The following is a 25069-nucleotide window of genomic DNA, read 5'->3' on the forward strand; positions in this document are numbered from 1 at the left end:
ATTTGTTTTTTTTTGATAATATGTTAGGAATATTATTATCACACAAAAATGAAATAATTTTATCAATAATATCCGCTTCTGACCTATTATTAAAACCCATTTTCAAAAACCTCTCACATATTGATCTGCGGCTTATTGTTCCTAAAAATAAAAGAAATAGAGTACGGGTGGAACATGTAAGTCTCTATAGTTACACTTTTACCACTCCAGAGTTACTTAAAAAATATTAGTATAATAATTTAAGAAATTATCCATGGAACAAAAATAAGTCTACTGGTCAATTTAAAATTCTAATTTATATATCATCTACCTCGGGATCTCTTGGGGAAAGATACTTGTGGTAAATTAAACTTGGTATAATACCTTTTAAAAATTATAAAATACAGAAGGGGAGATCTGCGGAGTTCTAAAGATACGCAATTTCAAAGTTTAATTTTCTTCAAAAAAACGCTCCTACTATGTTTGTGGTAACTACTCGCTTCATAAAAAAATATTTAAGTTAATAAAATTCTCTTAAAAAGTACTTACCTTGGTCTTCAAAATCCATTATAATTTAATTTATTTCCAAGTCTCTGAATTAAGAACCAAAATATATTAGCAACACTAAACCATTATCAGCAAATAACTGATATATTTAAACTACAAAATCTAACGAAAACAACATTCCTGTACGCTTTTTTATTACGATTAAAAAGTGGATCGTGATAAATTTGAATAAAGGGACCCATCATCTATTGAAAATAATATCATTGTTGAAATTTTCGAAATTTTTTTCTTGACCCCTATGCGTCGATTTTTTTGAATCTGAACCAATGTGCGCCGTAAAGGACATATATTTTGATAATCGAATTTGATCTTGTAAACACTGGTCTAATGTTTGCTATTACTATATTTACTAATTGAATTGACATTGTAAACATTTTTAAAAGTTTATATTAAACAATAAGACTGACAATGTAATTTGTATAATGTTTTGTATTCTCTTTTGTTTGTTTGTTTGTTTACTTTACCTTTGTCAACAAATTGTGAAATTTTTTGACAATAAAGGCATTTATTTATTTATTTATTTGGGAAAGCCAGGCTAGAACCGGAGGAACTATGCTCCCATCCTATCAAGGACCTGCATAAGTTAGTACAGGGCACAAGGATAGGAGAATGGGTGTGGATATAGAAAGAGGACAACCACAATAGGTCTCACCGGTCGCAGTGTTTCCGACAGAGGACGGCCTCTTGTTAATGAGGGAAAAAATATATCATAATCATAACCCCCAATAGTGATGGGTTGTTATTTAACTATCTGTTATTTTATAACAATTATTTATAAATAACATAACGCAATCGTTACTACTTCTAAAAAATAACAGATATTTAATAACGACACGTAGAGATCGGCCGCTCGTGAAACGAAAAACGAAGTCGGCGCTCTACATCACCACGAAATTCTATGCTGCTCGAAGCAATTCCAAAAAACAACTAGTATGGATGGAAAACATGTTATTTCGTCAACCATCGATACAGGCGGCGAGACAACGGACAACGGAGTGGGGAAAGCGCTACGGCGAACGTAGCTGCTTCGGTCGATACCGTCAATGGTCGTATTTACAACAGCTTAAAAATAATAGGATATAAAAGAAGCAGGTTTTTTGAAACAGTTGAGGGCATAACGCCTGGCGGTGGAGATAACAGGAGTGGGAAAGGAACGCTGCTGCATCGGTCGATTGTCGATGGAGGCTCGCAACGGGTTGGAGAAGCAGTCATTTTAGATATGTTGTTTTTCAACCTGTTACAAGTATAACAGGGCGGCGGACGAGATAATAGGTGTGGGAAAGGAACGCTGCTGCATCGGTCGATTGTCGATGGAGGTTCGAAACAGGTTGGGGAATAACGCATCAGTTGTTTTAGATACATTCTGTTTCAACCTGTTACGAGCATAACGGACGGAGGTCGAGATATTATGGCGCTGTATGGTTCAGTACTTACTTATTAAGTTTCAATATTTAGGTATTTATTTATTCTGAAACATTTTCAGAATAATATTTTAAGATTTTTTAAAAATGTATACAGGGTGTTTTGAAAAATCTGGTCATTGATTAATCACGATCCTGCTTAAAGCCCTTGACGTAAAAAGCTGATTTTTTTTGGAAAACGGATTGACTTTAGTGTGTAGAGGTTCGATAAGAAGGGATTTTCGAAACTCGAATTCTAAGGGGTGAAACTACTCTGAAATATTAGAATATTTTTTATTTAAAACCGGTGAGTTTTCGGAAAAACTCTTTAAAACACGTATATTTTATTATGTTGTTTTACATATTTTCAGATTTTTTAAAAATATATACAGGGTGTTTCATAAAATATGACCATTGAGTAATCACTATTCTGCTTAAACTGCTGGACGTTTAAAGCTGATTTTTTGCAAACGGACTGACTGTGGGGTTGAGGTTCGATAAGGAGGGGTTTCTCGAATCTCAAATTCCAACAGAGTGAAAACGCCCCTCAAATATTACAATATTTGTTATTTATAAAACGGTTAGTCTTTCGGGAAAACGCCTGGACACGCATAATTTATTTTGTTTTTTTTACATATTTTGAAATTTTTAAAAAAATCATACCGGGTGTTCCAAAAAGTTAAGTAATTGATTAACCACGATTCTGCTTAAACTGCTCGACTAAATAACTATAACAGTTTCAACTGTTATCTAAAAATAACAGTTTTGCCCATCACTAACCCCCAATAGTAACCCCAGAAAGTTCAATCTGCTATCTCAAGGAAGGCTATTATAAACCACCTCGAGAGTATATTTATTTATTTTTTAATTTTTGAGGTTTGTCTAATTGCATTATTTGTCTGAGTTATTTCCTGTTTTATATCCCCATGTAAACTGGTAATCCAGGTTTCATAATTGTCGAATCGAATGCTTTAAATACTTCACCTGTATTAATCCGTCGTATTGCTGTAGGGAAGACCGAACGCATTCGCTCTACATCGGTATACATCCAATAAAACTACACGTTGAATTAATAATTCGCGATTTTGGATTGCCGCGTTCCGAACTGTTTTCAATCGCATAAATCATTCCATTCGAATCTCCGCCCTAATTATCGATCTGTAATGAATGGGTCATCCAATTCGCGACTGATAGAGTATTTTTTAATTTTGCCCCGATGATGTTTGCGAAAATAAAGTTGTTGATTACGATTGCAGCTCTAGTCGGAACATTAATTACTCGAACGATATTTTTGATTTTTTAAATGTTTATGATTTTATTAAATTTTTATTCTTTCATAAGAGCTTGCAGTACAGGAGCCAACGACTTTTATAGTTAAAAATAGAAACATTTTTTTCTATCGTTAATTAGATACTTTTAACATATATTTTAGATTAGATAAACAACATAAATAGGTAAAACTTATTGTATAAAACGATGATACCCAATATACCATGACGGCAACTCTTACTTTTGGGTCGGTATTTACATATGTGGAAGTAAATCGCATAGGGATCTTATTAAGCCGGAGCGAGAGAAATGCGACGGTGCGTGCTGTTGCGGCGTTGTGACATTACTCCGGTACACCTTTCCCTATCAAGTAAAGTTGTAACGTTTTTAGTTCGTTACATGTCTTTTTTATATATAATATATGATGTCTAGCATATCATCACCGGATTCCCTATCGTTTCGGCCGGATAATTTATTTGACGAATTTTTACGTTCTCTAGTCCACAACCCTGTTATCGTTTGACACAACCCTGTTATCGCTCTGTGGAGGCGCTGTCAACATCGCTTCTGTCAACTCTCTGTGCTGTCGACTGACTTTTGCTTTTAGCGCTCTGTAGCCTAACCTAACCATCCCGGCTTTTAGAAATGGTGATTATTTAAATCTTGCTGTATAATCTGAATCAGCTGCTATTAAAAATGAGATATTATCTTTTTTGATGCGTTATTATTACTGCGTATTTTTAGGGTAGAGTTTTGGATGTCCCAACCCAACTTGTATCTGTATTTTGCTGGCACGTTGGCGTCCCTTTTCTTTTGTCCTCCAGAATGTCACATGGAAGAAGGGACATGTTCTTTATTATTTAGTGAGCCTTCGGAAGTAATTCGAGGTAGGTTTATTTTGTTTATTAGACCTTGTTTGGTTTTAAACAAGAGTTTCATATTTTTAGGGTCCAAGGTACGGACTATTTACAAGGTACGGGCATTATCCAAGGTACGGGTAGTGTTCCCCTGTACCGTTGTCTTATGGACGGACTGTGTCCAAAGTTATGGTCCAATCTTATGGCCCAGGTTACGGACATTATCCAAGGTCCTAGTAGTGTTCCAAGGTACAGGTAGTGTCCCCATATTGCCACATTTTTTAACGAGATAACGTCAGTAATGGCGATCATTCAAAAACTCAACTTTTTAACACATAGGACGCGAAGTCAAGAACCACATTAGATATTGAAACTTTTTTTATGTTGAAGTTCCGATATTTTACAAGATGTTTAAATAAGAAAAATTCGATAGCTAGAAAATATTTCTAATGGATTTCGCGATATCGATTTTTCAATTCAGAGTTCCTTCAGTCAATTCCACTTCAAGTGTTTCTAACTTGCCCTTAAAAATTTACAAGCTATAGGGAAAATTACAACGACTCGGTAATAAATAAACAAATAAAGTGTCACGTTCTAAATCGTGAAGCTGAACGCATGCGATGTTCACCTTTCCCGATAATTTTAAGTACTGACAGAGGTACTGATTGGGTCGACCGGTCGACCGCGACGAATCTGCTATACCCCTTTCCACGTCTCTTAGCAATGTGCACATTTTCTCGGTTTATTTCATACATTTGGCAACGTGTTTACTGTTCTCTCTTTGTTCAGTATAGATATTATAAACGCATTGTACTTTTCTTATATACAGAAATCGCGACCTAAGATTAACCTTTGCCAGTCCTTAGTATACACCGTTTACATATAAAATGACCATTTAGCCATATCTGTCTCCTTTTTTTCGACCTATTGTATAATGATTTAGCATTTCACACAAAAGTATAAAGATTTTTGCGCAACACATACTTTCGTTTACATACCTTATCAAGATTACTAAATCAACTAAAATTGAATAGAAATTTAGACTACGACAGGAAAGTTGATTCAATTTAAATTGTCTCTTGAAGTACAAAATAGTTTTAAATGCAAATAAAAGTATATACATAGAATTAGGCAGTTTTCCCTAATCGGATTACTTTAGATTTATATATCTGAAATTCAAATCATGAAGAGTAGTGTCTGTAGTGTGTGAGTGTCGTCCACAATGCACTTAGAAATAACACTTTATACTAAATTTTTCCCAATAATGTATGAGCAACTAAATTTGTAATTAGTGTGTTTCGTTAATGTCAAAGTATAACCAATTTTTATTAGGAATAACCATTCTGATTAATTTCTCATTACTCCAAAAGGAAGAGCAATACAAGCATTTTTTATGATTCACTTTTCATTATTTTGTTTTAACGAATGACAATTAATTGACAATTGCTTTATGTCACTCATGCTCGTTTTGAGTCTATATGGAGTGTGGCAAAAGTTGACATATGATATGTCATTCAATTCAGAGTGTCATTTCCTATCGAATAAAGTAAAAATATACTGTTACGTTTTTTCGTCGGTCCCGTGTGGATAGAAAGTATTTTTAATTTAAACACAATTTATTTTAAACTAAGTAACAAATAATAACGATAAAAGACTTAAAGAACTATTACAAACTATTTATAACTATTTATCTAGAAGGAATTTATTTTGAATTTAGCGGGGCAATTTTACGCGTCTATTTGTTTCTGTCTCTTCTTTGCACGTGCCTCGGGTTATATACCCACAGCTAACAGTTCTCGAATAGTCCATTAGATCATTAGGTGCATAGAAAAGGTTGAAATGTGCTCGTATGTACGCCTCCATTCCAGTGGAATTCGATTCTTTTCGAACGTTCGATGAATCATTACAGTGTCTATTTTTTAATGCGATTCCAGGTCATATGGGGGCGAGACATATTAGTTAGGTTAGGCCGAGTCCACACAAAAGTGGTAGATATTTTCGGTGAAACAGGTACTGACCAAAAACAATTGAATACGTCAATCAATCCTAATTTATGTCATATATTAACATATGAAATCTCGTTTTTTAAATGAAAAAATAAGAGAGTTATAGGGGTCATGTGATACATAATAATATGTATCACAGGTCAGTATTTTATTTAAAATTAAATATCGCGTAGTTTTAAAGTTATTCCTAACAATCTCGTTATTTTACTGTTGTAATGCCAAAGGTTCCACCCTCAAATGTATATCTTAAATAACATTTTAAATCCAATGAAATGGTGGTTTCGGCAACAATTTCATTGTCAGCCGATATTATTATTTAATTATTTATTTAGGTCTTGAATCATAACCTAAAACCCGACATTACACATTAATTCTGAGCTTATTGTGCTCGACCCCATCGAAGCTCCTTGTCATATATTTCTAAACTGAATCCGCGGGATTATTCAGGATTATTTTCAGCACCGAACAATGCTGCAGTGAAATTTCCAACCCTTAAGTTCGCTAATACCCACCAGTCATGAACAGAATGGTGGTGAAAGCTTTTCTTAATACCCTAGACCTCAATTTTGATTCCTTTACAGACGGGAAATTGTTTAACAGTAGTAATTAATATACAGGATGAGTTTTAAATAAGTGTAAATATTTTTAGAGGTAGTGTATTTAGAAAAACACGATTACGAGGTTTTTTTCTCGAAATATTTTTTTTGAAAATTTGGATTTTTTTTGTTTTTAGTTAAAAAAACATAATTTCTTGATTTGCAACATAGGTAGTAGATTAAATTTAAAAGAAAAAAAAATCCAAAAAAGATCCAGTGGTTCTCAAAATTTAAGCAAATCATAATTTCGCTAATCGCCATATTCTGAAATACCGAAATAAAAATGTCAAAATGCAAAACAAAACAGGGGAAAAACCAGGGATGTCCAACTAAAAGTTGTATAAAACCTAAATCTAAACTATTATTTTTTTGTTGTAGGAAGAAAATTAATATTTAAGTAAGTTCTGTTTTTATTAGAATTCATAAATTTACTACATGTAATACTAATTGCAAGATGCGTGCTTGTCGCCCATGCGTAAGGACATCTCCGGTTTATGCCATTTACGCGTGGACTACTCTGGTTTTTTCCTTGTACGGCAAAATAACCAAGCGGACTAAGCGTATTATTGCTGTCTTTTTTCTCGAATTACTTTAACATTTGTCTATAACGTTGTATCGCTATGTTAATTTCTATGAAAATGTGACATACCTGGTTTGTCCCGTGTAGTCTTCATTTGTCCACTCCATTTATTGCTGTGAGAACGATTTAGGTATATCGCCAATATTGAAGTTATTAATGTAAATTTCCTTCTATGAGAATAGATAGTAGTTCAGTTTTAAAAAGATGCAACTCAAAATAATGGCGGATTTTTTGAACATTTTCTAAAATAACTTAAAGTGTATGCAGTGATATTATTTTTTTTAAGTTTTAGTTTGTGCAATGTAAATTGTAAGGAACCGTTTAGTTTTAAACTTTAACTGTTTAGTAATATATTCTGACTTTTTATAAGTTATAAATCATAACAGAATAAGAATACCATGCAATCTAATTGAAATTAGCCAAGAAAGATAAGAATTGGCTATAACTAAATTTAACTTTCCTAACATGTCTTGAAAACCGTTCTCTAAAAAACATAACATTCACCGGTCAACGTATCCTCGAAAATGTATGATCAAGAAAAGTTGAACCAATAATTCTATACGCTTTTCTTCATTTGAAAAATTCATATTTACAATTTTTTCTTATTTTAATTTACAAAGTTTGGATGTGACAGCTTCACATTTCTGAGAGCCAAGGCGATTAAGTTTGTTTCCATGGCTAACTAAGTGAAATTGTTTAAAAATGATAAGAATTGGCTATAACTCAGTAATTTTACGAAAAAAACATATTATAGCTTATATCGCTAAAAAGCTTAAAAAATGGCGCTTTTTATGAAATCATGGCCAACTATGGTTTCCATTTAAAAAAACATATATTTGTATCATATGTCAAAAATGACAGGCATTAGAAGAAAACTGAGGACACAGTCTCATTAGGGATGTGATTATCTACAACTTTTATCTGACAACTTTTTGTCTAAAATAGCTTATAATGGAATTAGGGACAATTTTTAAAATAGCCAAAATTTGTTTTTTTCGAAATATCTAGTAAGCCATGAACTTTTTCAAAAATCTGAAAGGCGCATATTTATGACCCCACAAAACTGCAATTCTTTCCCCATTTAAGCGACTCTCTATCTCTAGTAGTTTCCGAGATACCCATAGAGAACATCGTAGGAAACTCACCCTGTATAATCTATTATTGTTTTAACGTTTTAAATTATCCGCAATTAACTCGAAAAACACTACGATCCGGAATAAACGGGACATAACAGTACAATTATTTGCGCAGTCGTTTTTTGCGCATCGACAAGTATAGACAAGGCTGGCCGAGTACACTTGGCAAGTGTACGAATAATTATTGTGATCCTTTGACTCGGGCTATATTTACCGACAGAGAGTGGGGACGCGACGAGTGACCAGGGAAACCGTTTTCACGACATGGCGAGTATATTCAAATAACAAATGTTTGTCAACTACACGTGTCGTGAAAATGCACCTTAACAAATGTTTTTCAAGTACACGAGTCGTGAGAATGCGCCTTAATGGAATCAATTTATGCTGTGAGTAATTTCAGTTTAAAAGTAATCTAAATACATTAGTGTACTGTAAATTCGTGCCAATGTTTTTGGTTCTTTGTGACAATGAGGACCTTGTTGAATGTAATAATGACTGGGCAGTATCTTAGTAAACAACCTATAATCTTCATACCCAAAATAGGCAAAACTGACTGGACAAATCCCAAGTCATTTAGGCCTATTAGTCTCACATCGTTCATACTAAAAACGCTGGAGAAAGTAGTTGACAACCATATTGGAGAAAATCATCTAAAGGTTAAACCACTGCATGATAGTCAGCATGCATATAGAACGGGCAGATCCACAGAAACTGCTCTGTACCAATTAACGGAGCTAATACAGACAAGTCTGGATAGGAAAGAAACAGCAATTTGTGCCTTCTTGGATATTGCGGGGGCGTTTGACAATATACCACATAAGGTGGTCAGGCGATCTCTAGAAACAAGAGGGGTGAACAGAACTATTATTCGCTAGTTTTGGGAAATGCTGTCAACACGAACAGCAGAGGCTCAGATGGGCACCAAAACTGTAGCTGTTAAAACAACGCAAGGAACTCCACAAGGTGGAGTAACCTCCCCCTTTGCTGTGGAGCTTGGTGGTGGATGAACTACTAGATGAATTAACTCTAGCGGGAATACACTGCATTGGGTATGCAGATGACATAGTCATGATCGCTCGGGAGAAACATGAAGGCACCTTGTGTGATATTATCCAAAGAGGACTCCGTATCACTGAGAGATGGTGTAGGACTGTCGGGCTGAGTATCAACTCAGACAAAACCGCGATAGTGCCATTCACCAGAAGGCGAAGTCTGAAAAACTTGAAAAGAATCCAACTAGATGGAAAGGAAATACTGCCAACACAGGAAGTTAAATACCTGGGAATAACCCTGGACAGTAAACTCCTGTGGAACAGGCATATTAAGAACACTACCAGCAAAGCCATAAAGGCTCTCATGATATGCAGAAGACTGGCCGGAAATAGATGGGGCTGCTCCCCTAACATTTTGCGCTGGATGTATACCATGATAGTAAGACCCATGATTACTTATGGAGCAGTTGCCTGGTACACAAAACTAGAGCAACGGACGGCAAGGCTAAACCTATGCAAAGTCCAGAGACTAGCATGTGTTTGCATCACAGGAGCCATGAGAACCTGTCCAACAGCAGCAATGGAGGTCATTCTAGATCTAACACCACTGCACATTGTCATTGGTAGATATGCCAATGCGACAATGATTAGAATGGTCACTAACGGAATTAGTACTGGGAGAATTGTCAGATCAGGGCTTGGAACACCCTCAAAAAGGAAATACCACTCCTGCAACTCCCAGTGGACGATATGCCAAGAACGTACAACTTTGACAAACATGTCAATGTAGTATTGAGCAATAAGAAGGATTGGAAGAGCGAAACGCTTGCCCAGCAGTTAAAAAGACCATACCATAACTTGGTATACTGATGCTTCAAAACCAATACGGGAACAGGGATCGGAGTGTTTGGGCCGAGGCTAATTACTCCGAACCAATGGGCACTTACCTAGTATCCTACAGGCAGAAATCTACGCTATCGAGAGATGCGTACAACTTATCTTAGATAGGAACTATCGGAAACAAGAAATAGCCATCTTATCTGATAGTCAAGCAGCGTTAAAGGCGATCAACTCAGTATCAATCAATTCGAAATTGGTCAAAGAATGCATAGAGAAGCTGAATAAATTAGGCAAAGAAAACAAAGTCCTCCTACACTGGGTGCCTGCTCACCAAAGGGGATAGAAGGCAATGAAAAGCAAATAATCTAGCTAGGAAAGGAGCGAACAGTCCACTAACTGGACCAGAACCGTTCTGCTTTCCAAGTGGTAACCAACTCAAGGCGGAACTCAAGAACTTGGAAGATTCCATCCGCAACCTGGAATGGAAATCTTGCAATGGTCTAAGACACTCGAAGAAGTTTCTGAGGGCTTATGATCAAGAAAAATCACAGATCTTCCTGGGTCTGAGTGAGAACAATCTTCGGATTGTCACGGGGTTTTTAACAGGACACTGTCTCCTCAATGAACACCTCAGTAGATTGAAACTAAGAAGAAACGGCGAATGCAGATTCTGTGGGGAAGATGGTGAAACACCAGTACACCTCATCACTGAGTGCGCCGAGACGACAACCATTCGTGCCATGAATTTTGGTACGACTGATATTGGAGATGGAGAACTACCCTCTATAAAACCGTCCCAGATACTGGCTTTTGTCAAAGCCCTGGGACTGTATGATGAGTTATGATTCAAGAAAGGGGGACACAATGGATCTGTAAGGTCGAAGTGATTAACCCCCCTCCCATTCATTCTAAAAAAAAATTCTAAAATCTTAGTAAACAAAAGAACAACCAAAAACAATAAATAGAAAAACTAATAATCTAAAAATATTTCCCAAACCCTTCAACTTTAGTTTCGAGCTTTAAAACCAGAGCCTTAGTATCTGTGAACCTGCTGAACTAACAAAAACTTTGAATAAAATGAATGTGCCATATTTTGAATGTATAATAACCATGGTATGAGGACAGTTTTGGTATTATTATTGTTTCTCTTTTATTAAAGTTCAGAACAGCATAGTTGGATTCTTTGGAATAGTGATCAAGGTTTTCTCTGCCGTCGTTATAATTAAGCACCAAAGAAAGTTAGCTAATCGACTAACTATCCGTAAAACATTAGTAGATGTATAAAATGTTCATTCTAAAAAAAAAACGAAATTCAATTCAATATTATATTATATTATAATTAACTAATGTTTTGGTTTCTAAATGATACGTTTATTTCTTCAAGAAAAAAAAAACAAGTTGGTTCCTATCCTTTTATTTCCTAACGACCTCTAACTTAGTTATTTACTAAAGGTTTAGGAAAACCTAAATCTCTTAAAAGGGTTTATCCACAGCATTACTTAATTGGTTTTAACTTTCGTAAAGAAGGATCTTTACCGAAGGGTCGAGAGATCACAGGGCTTAAAAATGGACTTAAGTATATACGAGTCTATCCACAATCTGAACGAATTAATCCAGATCAATAAATAAAATACTAAATAAATTGACGAAATAAAGATATTATAAAGGAACTTTTTCATTATCTGATATAAAAGGTGGTCCGAATTGCATAAAATCCATAACATCATTTTCTTCATTTCGCAAAGCATTGCAATCTTATTTACCAGACAAGGCTTTCTACGCCGTAAATGAATTATATTTTGATAATCGAATTATATTTACTTTTTTATGTTATTTTTAGAACTTATACAATACACAAATTATAATTCCTTACACTTTTAGAATAATTAAACAATACATTTTTCGTATACTCGCTATTTAAACCCGTGTATTTGTATACAGGGTTGTTCACCACATACGACACGGAGTATTGTAGCTAAACGATGAGATTTTTACAAATTGTAAGTTTGGGGTTCGTTGAAGGACTATTAGAGCTACAATTTAAAAATATTTTTACAAGATACAGAGTGTCCCAAATAAATAAAAAATATCAAAGTTGTATTTTTTTAAATGGAACACCCTGTATATTATTACATTTTAGTTTCTACGATTAAAATAAAGGTAAATTTGATTAAGGTTTATTATACTTAAACCTTACCGTTTTTGAAATATTTTCAATTTTGTGAAATTGCAGTAAAATTTTAAAGCTTCATTTCTCCAAGGGTATCAATGTTTTTAATACTAAATATTTAATGAAGTTTATTTATTGATCAGTTATTGTGTTGCAATAATAAAAATAATACTACCTTATACAGAGTGTCTAAAAATTTATTTTAAATAATTATTAGCTTCAAACGGCAATAACTTCTTTAATTTAAATGGAATGCCCTGTATATTTTAGGAGAATCAGATGCACAATTAAATTGTCTATCAAATTGTATCATATCATTTTTTACCTATCCCTTCAAGTTTTCGTAGAAAATGCATTTTCTTATAATTTAGACCTCATTTATCAATATATCCATGGAATATTGACATTTTAGATTGTTTTTAAAGCAACAAATGTACAAAATGTACAGACTAGAAATATTATCGTTTTTAGCAAAACGATAATATTACTAGCCCATTTGTATGCAAAAAGAAAACTATTTAAATCTTTATAAAAGAGTATACCATTAATTAAATATAACACCATTATTTCCGCCCATATACTAATTAATTACATACTTAATTGTGTTCGTTAATAAATTATTATAAATAAATGTGGATTTGAGTTAGAAATCAATATAATAATAAGTTATCAAATTAAAGTCTCTGTTGTTATAAATAAGCATTTATTAAAAAATGAAATATCATTTTTAAGGTGTTACTTTTTATCACACTGTCTAATGCCCATACAAAATTCAGTTTTTAGTATTTGGAGCAATTATTATTAATCAACGCAGTCAGTTAATGTAGTTTGAATACTGGAATCATATTAATTGATCCTCTTTAACAAATATTTAAACAGTTTTTTTATTTTTTAATGAAATAAACGAATTATATCGACAATATTAGTATCTGTACTCTTTAAAAATTTGGGACATCTTTAAAAATAATCTAAAATGTCAATAGTCCATGGGTATATTGATAAATAAGTTCTAAATTACAAGAAAATGCATTTTCTACGGAAACTTAAAGAGATAGGTAAAAAATGGTATAATGTAATTTGATAGACAATTAAATTGTGCATCTGATTCTCGTAAAATATACAGGGTGTTCCATTTAAATTAAACAAGTTATTGCCGTTTGAAGCTAATAATTATTTAAAATAAATTTTTAGACACTCTGTATAAGGTAATATTATTTTTATTATTGCAACACAATAACTGATCAGTAAATAAACTTCAGTAAATATTTAGTATTAAAAACTTTGATACCCTTGGAGAAATGAAGCCTTAAAATTTTTACTGCAATTTTACAAAATTGAAAATATTTCAAAAACGGTAAGGTTTAAGTATAATAAACCTTAATCAAATTTACCTTTATTTTAATCGTAGAAACTAAAAATGTAATAATATACAGGGTGTTCCGTTTAAAAAAATACAACTTTGATATTTTTTACTTATTTGGGACACTCTTATCAAATTGTACCTCTAATAGTCCTTCATCGAACCCAAAACTTACAATTTGTAAAAATCTCATCGTTTAGCTACAATACTCCGTGTCGTATGTGGTGAACAACCCTGAATACTAGTTGTTTTCGATATTCTCCGATGGTGGCAGCACCGGCAATAAAAAGAATATTTTAATACAACGTAGGTTTCTTTATTTCATTTAAATTGTTTGTTATACAGTTGGCCAAAATATTACCTCTTCGAACGACCTGGTCGTTATACTACACGTTTTTCCTCAGATTTTCCTTTATATGAGAATTTCAAAAATTCGATAATTTATTTATACAGAGTGTCTTAAAACTGAATGTCTCGGATCTAAAGAAATATATTTTTTTAAACTTTTTTTATTTATTTCAAAACCCCAGTTGTATAAACAAAAATCGATAACTCCGCCATGTTTCTTTTATCGTGTTTCCTTTACTGTCACGTAATTTAAGTTGGCGCTGCCGTAGTAAACTTTATTTTTACAGCTGCTTCAATTTGTTCTTAACTTTGTTTCAGGACGGTGCGGCCACGGCAGTCCCTGCGAGCAAATATGTTTCGAACTTCACGACGGGATGTACGAGTGCGACTGCAGGGACGGCTTTATTCTGCGAGACGACGGATACAGTTGTGCGGGTAAGGAAATAATACCAATAAATATTTTGGAAAATTGTAACTAAAGTTATTTTATAGTCTTTGAATTGTGTCCGTACAGGAGGAAAACCTTTTTTTTTTGCTAACATTTTTTTTGAAAAATGCATTCTTCAATAAAATTTTTGCTTGTTCTAAAATGGTTAATTCCGTTTATATTTTTCCAAATTTCCATAACATTTTCGAGAAAATTCAAAAGTAACATGAAAGTACAGTTGAAGTTTTTCTTAAACGTCAAAACGCGTTTCTATGTATGGTAATATAATTTCGTTTTCATTCTTTGATAGATTGTTATTGATAAAATTTTAATTAATGTCATATTTTTTGCTATTTTAAAAATAATGTTAAAGGCGCACAATAATTATACAGGGTGGCCCATCGAAAACGTTCTGCAAGGTATAACGGCCAGGGTATTTCTTTTTTCAAAAAATTCAAAAACACTTCAATTTTGTATGTGAGGGGGACAACTTTTGCCCCAAAAATGATTGGAAAATCTTCAACCCTCTGAACGGGGGTGTCATCCCCCAACTTTTTTCAAATGGGAAGGGGGGTCAAGTGGTACCGCAATGAAAAGAGCTTTCTATTCTCTATATTTTCCCGCTTCGTTTTTGAAAATCGGTCGAGTCATTGAGAAAATATGAAGGATTGAAATTTGAAAAGTTTATTTAAACATTTATCAGAATAAATGATAAGAATAAATTCCTTCCACCAATTTGCTGTTTTTTCTTATTATTTCTAGATGTTTACGCATTTTTTCACTTGCCACAAGGTTGAACGATCAGGTGCGGTCTCAATATCGTTAAACCACAGCTTAAGTAAAAACCAGCTCGGACAGTGTAGCGTGCCGCTTTAATGTTTTTACGCTCGGATTTGCGATTCGAAAGAGGGGGAACACTGGAGCGGCGAGCTCTCTCCCCAAAACCAATAGCCGCGTAAGCGCCAGTCAGCCCAGAGATGTATTCAAAAAAAATTTACACGTGACGTAAAAAATTATTCGACTGGTGCTAGAACATAATTTAGATACACGTTTTTTAAATTGTTGACTTTAAATAAATATGCATTCTCAAAGAAAAACATTTAAAAAACAAATTAATTAATTTATTTCTAGAAATAACAGCAAAATGAAATAGGTACATTGATTACTTATAGTTATTTACGAATGTTTCTAAATTAGGAGCTTTCGGTTTTTGTTTGCTACATTTAAGTTCTTATTAATATTCTTTAAGGTATAATAAATTCTAACTTTTGCGTATAATTTTAACAAAAAATACATTATAGGAAAATTTTGATTGATGGTTGAATTTAATTGTCTGAAATAATTTAACGAATTTACATAATATATTTTCATTTAAGGAAAGTTCTTAAAATTGTTCTGAAAAATTTTATAAAAAACTTTTTAAAAAACAAGTTTTTATTTAAATACACTAAAAAGAATAAAATAAACTTTTTCTTTAAATCTTTTTATTATGAACTTATAACGTCATTACACAATTTTAGTATTATATAAAAGCTTGTCGCGAGATTTGAGTGTACAGTTGCACTCATAAAATCTGGTACGACAACTTTATCTTGTAATTCCTGGTCTAGTGGTCTATCATAACACAAACTTTGAAAATGAGACAGGGTAGACACAGGTTTTAGTTAATTTACTTGTTTATCGATGTAGAGAAATCTCGCGACAAGCTTTTATATATCTAATATTAAAATTGTGTAATGACGTTCTAAGTTCATAATAAAAGTTTTAAAGAAAAAGAGTTTATTTTATTCTTTTAGTGTATTTAAATAAAAGCTTGTTTTTAAAAAGGTTTTTTATAAAATTTATTTTCTACTTTTTAGTTATGCTGGTTTCTCAGTGCCACACACTTAAACTCAATTTTTTCTTAAATAACTTTCTATGGGTATCCTAATAATATGTATATCGATTTTCATTAAAAAGGAGAACTTAAAAAAAACGACAGCTGTCAAATTTGACAGTTCAAATGTGAGACAAATAAAATGAAAGCCGACTATGGGGTAGGGGGCATCAATATATCGATTTTTATCAAAATCGGACAAATTTGAAATTATTTGACAGCTGTCACATTTGACAGCTCAAAATTTTTTCCTTTCATTTTAGCCCACGGCCATCATCGATTTTTATCAAAATCGGACAACTTTGAAATTTTTTTGACAACTGTCAAATTTGACAGCTCAACATTTTTTTTCATTTTCGCCCATGGCCGTCCTATATATCAATTTTTATCAAAATCGGACAACTTTGAAATTTTTTTGACAGCCCAAATTTTTTTTCTTTCATTTTAGCCCATGGCCATCCTATATATCAATTTTTATGAAAATCGGTTGACTTTGAAATTTTGACATGTCATTAAACTGTAATTTTTTCAAGATGGCCGCCCATATATTTTTTTTCATATGTATATACCCACAATATACCTATACAGGTTGTTAAATTGTTCATTACTCGCGGCAAGAGTTTTATGGTTGAAATAACCTCGGCCCGCTCGTCGATAGACGACGCGACGGGACGAGTCGGCAGAAAAATCAATAATGCATACGTTCTCAATAGGCCAGTGTTGCCATTCTGTTTCCCTATAAGTAACTGTCGAGTTAACAACCTGTATATATATATAATTTCAGCCCGATCCATTCATAAATAGAATTTTAAAAAATCAAAAACCTCAAAAATGCCGCCATTTTGACAGCTGTCAAAAATTCGGGTCATGCCTTGCAAAAAAATTTATTGTCATCGGGACTGACCCTACATGCCAAATTTCAATCTCCTACAATAAAAGGAAGTGGTTTTAATTTAGCTTACAAGATTTGCCCCGAACAAACATACATACATACATAGATAGTTACATACAAAGCAAGTTAAATAAAAGCTTATAAAAATAGCCTCCAATGAGGAAACTAAATAAAAAAATGGTCACTTGGCATTAGCAAGCCTCCAAATAAGTAGTCTTCATCGTTTTGAAAAGCTCTAAAGTGTGAATATACTTTTGAATTGAACATTAATTTTGAATTGAATTGAAAATTAAACAGACTATATTTTGAATTACTTCCATAATTATTTGTGCAACCAGCAGCCGCACATCCCGGAAAACCTTTTCCCATTCCATCAATAAAAATAAAATTGAAATAAAAGCACAAATACCTATGGTTAAATATAAGAAAAAAAATCGAATTAAAATCTTCCGTAATACGGCCCTACGCGCGACCGGTGGAAGCTATGCATCGACTGAATGAGGCTGACTGTCGGTCGCTTAATTCAGTTAGCGCATCGTCGGAGTGGGGCGTTTTAAATTCGAGCGTGGGAAAAATTGGCGAGTGTCAAAGCTATGTTATTCTGTAAGCTGTGGTTAAACTGACCCACAATAGAATTTCCAAAAATACCAGCCCGCGACGATCAAGATCATCTTCGTTGAGTTCTTGTACCAACTGAATTTTGTACGGGTGGAACTTGTGTGTTTTTTAATATCTTTTCGACACTTGTACGATTCACGCCGGTCTCATTGGCTAATTTTCTTGTACTCAGCGTACTATCCATGGCAACTTGGCCCAATACGAATACCTCCATAGCTTCATTTACCACAGGATTTTCCTTCTGCCTCTTTTTATTCAGGACGGAACCAGTTACACGAAATTTTGTTACTAATTCGCGAACAATTTTGCCATAAAGGTGTTTGTCAGGATGGCGTTCATTGAATATCTGCGCAACCGGATTGCCACATTCATTATTTTTAAAATAAAGTTCGATTATTTCCACTTTTTCTGCAAGTGATTACATCATAATTGTTAAAAAGTTTAACGATATTGAGAAGAACTTCAACGCACAAGTCACAGAACAGCTATCTAGCGACTACCGCACCTGATCGTTCAACCTTGTGGCAAGTGAAAACATTAATCAAACACATCTAGAAATAATAAGAAAAAAAACAGCAAATTGGTCGAAAGAATTTATCCTAATCATTTACTCTTGTTTAAATAAACTTTTCAAATTTCAATCCTTCATATTTTCTCAATGATTCTACCGATTTTCAAAAACGAAGCGGGAAAATATAGATAATAAAAAACTCTTTTCATTGCGGCGCCACTTGACCCCCCTTCCCATTTGAAAAAAGTTGGGGGATGACACCCCCGCTTAGAGGGTTGAAGATTTTGCAATCATTTTTGGGGCAAAAGTTGTCACAAACAACATTGACGTGTTTTTGGATTTTCTGAAAAAAATTACCCTGGCCGTTATGCCTTGCGGAACGTTTTCGATGGGCCACCCTGTATGTGTAACTAGTGCAAAAAGGACATATTTATTGCAAGACGCATGTGTTTTGCAGTTGGAGACGAAGTCGAGATTTGCAGTCATGCTGAGTGCAACAAATATGCTTTTTGCACATATTGCATACAACGTTTTTTTCTACGATCGAATTAAAATTCTTATTTAAATGTTTATTAAAAAGTTTTTACAGCAATTCAGTGACAATGACACACTAACAATGACACTATAAACAAATAATATTTATTTTATTTTTTTAATAACTTTTTTTGAGTTCATTTTAATTTTAATGTCGCAGTTTGAAAAATTTACTACTAAGGTAATTAATGGAAAAACTGCATTTCCAGTAGCCTCGGGTTCTAGTTCTTCATTTAAAACTCTTTTCCGGCATGTTGTTGCGAGGTGTTCAGTACTGGTACTTGGTTTACCTTCCACGATTTGACAATTTTTTACAAAAATTTACAATTGTTTTTTCTTTAGTAAACTCGTCAATAATTGGAGTTTTTTGCGTAGTAAAAAAATCGATTTTTACTACAGTAGATAGTGTAAAAAATAGCTACTTTTTGCATGATCATGGAAAAAACTATTTGGTTTAATTTTATTTTGCTACGGAAAGGGTGATAACAGGCGCGTGCGGTCCATGGAAGCGAGGGAAGCGGCGCGGCGCGGCGCTTCCCTATACGTTGAAACCAAGCTTTTAAATTAATAATTCATAGCAAGTAATATGAATCTAGGTTGTGGTTTATATGTGATCTGTTAAACATATTTTTCGACTTTTTTTATTAACTTTATCGAATCGCTTCCCCTTGTATAAATTTCACCGCACGCCACTGGGTGATAATAGTTCTTGTGAAATGTGACTTTAATAACGAGTTTCATTAAGGGCATATCATCAATAAGGGGTCCAAAGCCTACTAGTTAAAAGTGGCGAACTTTTAAAAATTCTGTATTTCGAAGGGGATTATAACAAAATATCAAGTGTGCTATATTTTTGGAAAGATAATTTTAAATTCTTTTTAGTTAATTACAAATATAGAGGGTGTCCCAAATAAAAAATCAGTTTTTCTGTTGATAACTCTTAAATTATTAACTTTAAAAAAATTATACTTAAACCATTAAATTCTACGTAAAAAGGTGCTTTGGAAATGTTTTCATAGAAATACAAAATTATCCATAGCAAAAAAATTACAGCGATTTGTTAAAAATGCACATTTTTGAAAAACACCCCGTAACTCCGAAACGGTAACAGATATTGATGTGCGGTTTTCACGATCATATTTTTGATGAAAATTGAGCTCCAGACAAAATTTGACCAACCCTGTACGTGAATTTAGTATGAAAAAAGGTAAAAAATGGTCATCCTATCCAGTGAAATTATAACTACTATATGATCGAAAAAAAAACGGCGTCAAATACAACTGGGGAATGACAATCGTTTATAATTTTGGCGAGGTCAATCACTAGGTGTCATTTACTAATTTACTAATTATAGGAAGAATAAGAAATAATAGAACGTTTAAGACACATAAATTTATTTCCAAAAAAATTTTTTTTCTCTAATTTTAAACTATATCTACCATTTAAAAATCATTTTTATTAAATATAAAAATAAATTACAACCTTTTTATGACTAGCTGGTAGTAAGCGCCATGAAATAATAAAGAAAACTACTGGTCCAGTATATCTAGGGCTCGACCTCGCCCAAATTATCATCGATCGTCATTCCCAAGCTGCCTTTGACGCCGTTTTTTATCGTTTGGTATTATTGCTTAATACCTGAAAATGTATATTACGCAGATCTTTAAAATAACATTCAATTAGATTAACTCAGCTTCAATTGAGTAGCTATGCCATTTATTAGTGTTTGACACCAAATATTCAGTCAAAAATTAATGTTTAAATGGAAATAGTAAAGGTTAGTAAAGGTAAATAGGTAAATTTATTTTATATTTATTAAATTACTTTATATATTTCAAATTTTATATTTTTCTCATAAGAGAGAGAAATATTTTTGTTATATGTATTACTTTTTTATTTTTCTTTTCGGTTTTCGGCTACGAGTTGTTCGATTTCAGAAATTTCAACAAAGTTAATAGTCAGTTTTCAATTATTTCTCTACATTTCAAAAAGCAATATTTCACGCTCCAGCTGCTGAAATTGATAAACTGATAATCTCCCAGGTCTGTCAAGAACAATTTTGAACCGAATTGAGTTAGACCTATGACTTAGATCAATACAGTAAAATAACGAAAATTAGTTTTCTAGATTATATAAAAATACACACATATGCAAAAAAACATCTAAAAAATGTTTGTTCAAGTTTAAACCGTAATATTTTTTTTATTTTTAGTTCTATTTCCTAGATTTTTTTAGCAAACTGTATATAAATATATCAACTTTAATTCGTAACCTCAGTTTATTATAAACTTTATTAATTGACTTATTATACAGGGTTAATCGAAGAGTTGTTTTGACACTATCTTTAAAACGCTATGTGCAATAATTTCGGGAGCAAATTTTCCAAAAATATTATTTTTCGGTCAGAGCCATGTCTTCTCAATATTTTGTTTTTTGACTCATGTTTTGTTTTTTGACATGCCTTGGTTAATTTTTAAGAGCAAAATGAACTTGCCACAAACATTTTTCAATTTTTTCAATTATCGTTACTTTTAGATGTTAGCCCCAATACTCACACTTCGCTCCTTCGTGCCTTCCTCGCGTTACTTCCTCGCGTTCTTTCGTCCCTTCGCTTTCTTCCTTCGTCCATTCGATGCTTGGAAATTAGTCAATTATGCAACAACACACCACAAAATATTTTTAATATAGCAGTTACATGTTTATTACGAAATATCTAGTAACCTCTAAAATTTTTAAAAAATCCGAAAGGCGCATAATTTTTATTTTATAAAACTGCAATTCTTTGTCGTGTCAAAAATAAAAATTAAATTTTAATAATATATATTTTTTTAAATAAATCCGAATATTTCAGTATCATGTACAAGGTATATCAGTATGAATGTACAAGGCGAGTCAACAATAGAGTAAAGTTTATTATGTAATTTATATCGAAACCATGAAATATGACATACTAATTAAACGTTAGTGATGTCAATTCCCATTTCTTCAGATATTTTTGTAAAGGCATCATGCACACTATTTCTATTTTTTTTTATTTTTGTCGCTACGATTACATAAATATGGACATGTACTTTTTCACAAATATGAAGACAATGTTGTTTTTTTTCTTCCATTTTTTAGACTATTGTGTGTGAATTATTTTTATATCGACTGGCGATTGCTAGATGTACGGGATGTCCCTATTTTGTGTGTTTTATGGGGTTTCTGGTTTATGAGTAGAGATATAAAGATGCTGTTTTCACATTTTTTTGTTCTATTAGGACTAAATATGCTACGCACATATTTATCCTAGCCTTCTTAGTTCAAAGTTATTTCCTATTTCTTTCTTTTACTTTTTATTTTTTAATTAGTAGAAATTTTTGCATTTTTCGATAACCTTTGTATCTCGATTATCTTATAACTTATCGAAAAGGTGAAAAGGGTGAGTGATGGGCGGTGGGTAAGTACCCAATTTGTAGATAAATAAAATCTGGGCATATATGTATATACCTGTAGATTTAGATGAACATCCTAATTTTAATAAAAGGAGTTTCCGACGACCGCATAGTAAATACCCGGTATAATACCGGGAATAGAAATATACCATATATAATATCTACAATATATATAAGAAATATTGTAGATATACTCGTATTTCTGATATTACTGGTATTATACCGGGTATTTACTATGCGGTCGTTGGAAATACCTTTTATAAAATTAGACTGTTCATCTAAATGTACAGGTATATACCGGATACCCTGATTTTGTTTTGTTCTACCTATTGAGTACTTACCCACCGCCCGTGTCTCGTTTTTCAGATAGAATGGCAGTGACGAAAGTGGTTCTTCGTTGGGAGCTGTCTATTTCGAAAAATGACTCAAACTTATGTTCTTTTTTTTAAACAGGGCACTCTATACTATATTATTTTTTTATTTTATTTGCCTTGTTATGAGCTTTCGAAAATTATAATATGCTCTATATTTATTTATTTAGGTACTGCTAAACTGCTAAACGGCTCTTATTTTATTTAAGTTAATTTTACCAGATAATTTTGCTTTGCATCGTGATATTTTGATAAACTACACGGAAACTGAACTTGTGCTGCTTTTAAATAACATGCCAATAACCAACATTTTATATATAGGAAAAGTTACTCACGAAATTATTTTACAGGGTGTTTTAAAGTTAAGGTAAAAAACAACTATTTAATTAACCCTGTATAATAAGCCAAATACCAAAGTTTATAAAAAAAACTGAGTTTACGAATTAAAGTTGATAGATTTATATGCAGTTTGCTGAAAAATTCATGAAAATATAAATGCAAAAAATATAACACTTTAAACTTGACGAAAAAATGTTCCGTTGTGTTTTTTTGCATCTGAGAGTATATTAATATAAAATAAAGATGCTCTTTAGTTTCAAACAAAATAATTTATTTTGTTTGCAGTACACATTAAGCTTACATTAAATTTGTTTGTATATAATTTTCCCAAGTAAGCAAAAGCACACTTTGTTTCGTGTACAAAATTTATCGTAGATATTTTCAAATCCTCCAGTAATTAACCGCCAAGTGTTTCCAGGTTATTTCCAAGAAAATTATCGCACTTAATATTAAGAGAAAATTGTTTTTCCTCTCTAGAAGCTGAAGGAAATGAAAGTTTCACGGTTTTACATTTATATTTGCAATATTTCTGTGGAAAAACAATTTTCTAATGTAGTAAAATTCTAATAATTTTAAAATAATAGAATAAACAAAATATTTGCCTTAAATGATTATTGCAGATGAAAAATAATATTTAAAGCTACTAACGGATTTAGTTGACAGACTCAAACATTACAATTAGATTATTTTTTAATTAAAATATAAAATACTAGCGTGTACCAGCGACTTCGTTTTAATTAATCATTTGTAATAATGATGATAAAAAAAAGCAAGAATTTCCATTAACATATAAACTGGATAAATTTTTTTCACATTTATGTCAGCATGAGAAAAAACAATATGGCGATATTATTGTATAACTTGGTAATATTTGAGGGGTAGTTTTATCTCGTTGGAATTTGACTTTCGAAAAATCCGTTTGCCAAAAATAGGCTTTTTACGTCAAGCAGTTTAAGCAGAATCGTGGTTAAGAAATTACCCAACTTTTTGGAACACCCTGTATGTTTTTTAAAAAATTTCAAAGTATGTAAAAAAACCAAATAAATTAATTAAGCTTGTCCTAGCGTTTTCCCGAAAGACTAGCCGTTTTTTAAATAACAAATATTATAATATTTGAGGGGCGTTTTCACCCTCTTGTAATTTGAGATTCGAGAAACCCCTCCTTATCGAAACTCTACACCCCACAGTCAATCCGTTTGCCAAAAATCAGCTTTGAACGTCAAGCAGTTTAAGCAGAATCGTGATTACTCAATGGTCATATTTTATGAAACACCCTGTATAAATTTATAAAAAATCTTAAAATATGTAAAACAACAAAATAAAATATACGTGTTTAAGAGTTTTTCGAAAAAACTCACCGGTTTTTAAATAAAAATATTTTTAATATTTGAGGATAGTTTCGCCCCCTTAGATTTCGAGTTTCGAAAAATCCCTTCTTATCGAACCTCTACACCCTAAAGTCAATCTGTTTTACAAAAATCAGCTTTTTACGTCAAGCGCTTTAAGCAGGATCGTGATTAATCAATGACCAGATTTTTCGAAACACCCTGTATACATTTTTGAAAAATCTTTAAGCGTTTTTTCGGAAACTTGATCGTTTTTTAAATAAAAAATATTGTAATATTTGAGGGGTGGTTTCACCTTCTTGTAGGGCATTCAATCCCGAAAGAAATTTTCAATCCCGGGATTTCGGGATTATAATTTTTCGATCCCGGGATCCCGGGATTGGTCCCGGGATTCACGAAAAAATTAATTACGTTGGAATTATATTATATTTTCTTTCTTTACAAAATTTTATTGAACAAAAAAAACATTAACATAAATTAAACGTCATCCCCATTACAAAACAACGTAACATTAAGTTTATTTAACAAAAAAAAAACATAAAAGGAACTAAAATATACATTTTTTATTTAATTTACATAACCAATCGAATACAGCATAACATACATATACAGCCGTTACTC

The 25069-nt window shown here is 32.5% G+C and overlaps 1 protein-coding gene across 1 annotated transcript in view; it reads left to right on the forward strand.

Moving 5' to 3' along the window:
* LOC115889797 (pikachurin-like) overlaps positions 1-25069 on the forward strand; it is a 340782-nt gene that overhangs the window by 20259 nt on the left and 295454 nt on the right. Inside the window, exon 2 of the mRNA XM_030909876.1 lies at positions 14419-14535. Coding sequence (XP_030765736.1) covers positions 14419-14535 — 117 coding nt within the window. The remainder of the gene's footprint in view (positions 1-14418; positions 14536-25069) is intronic.

Source organism: Sitophilus oryzae, unplaced genomic scaffold, assembly GCF_002938485.1.
Source record: "Sitophilus oryzae breed Bouriz unplaced genomic scaffold, Soryzae_2.0 scaffold_847_pilon_pilon, whole genome shotgun sequence".
In the NCBI taxonomy this organism is placed as follows: domain Eukaryota; kingdom Metazoa; phylum Arthropoda; class Insecta; order Coleoptera; family Curculionidae; genus Sitophilus; species Sitophilus oryzae.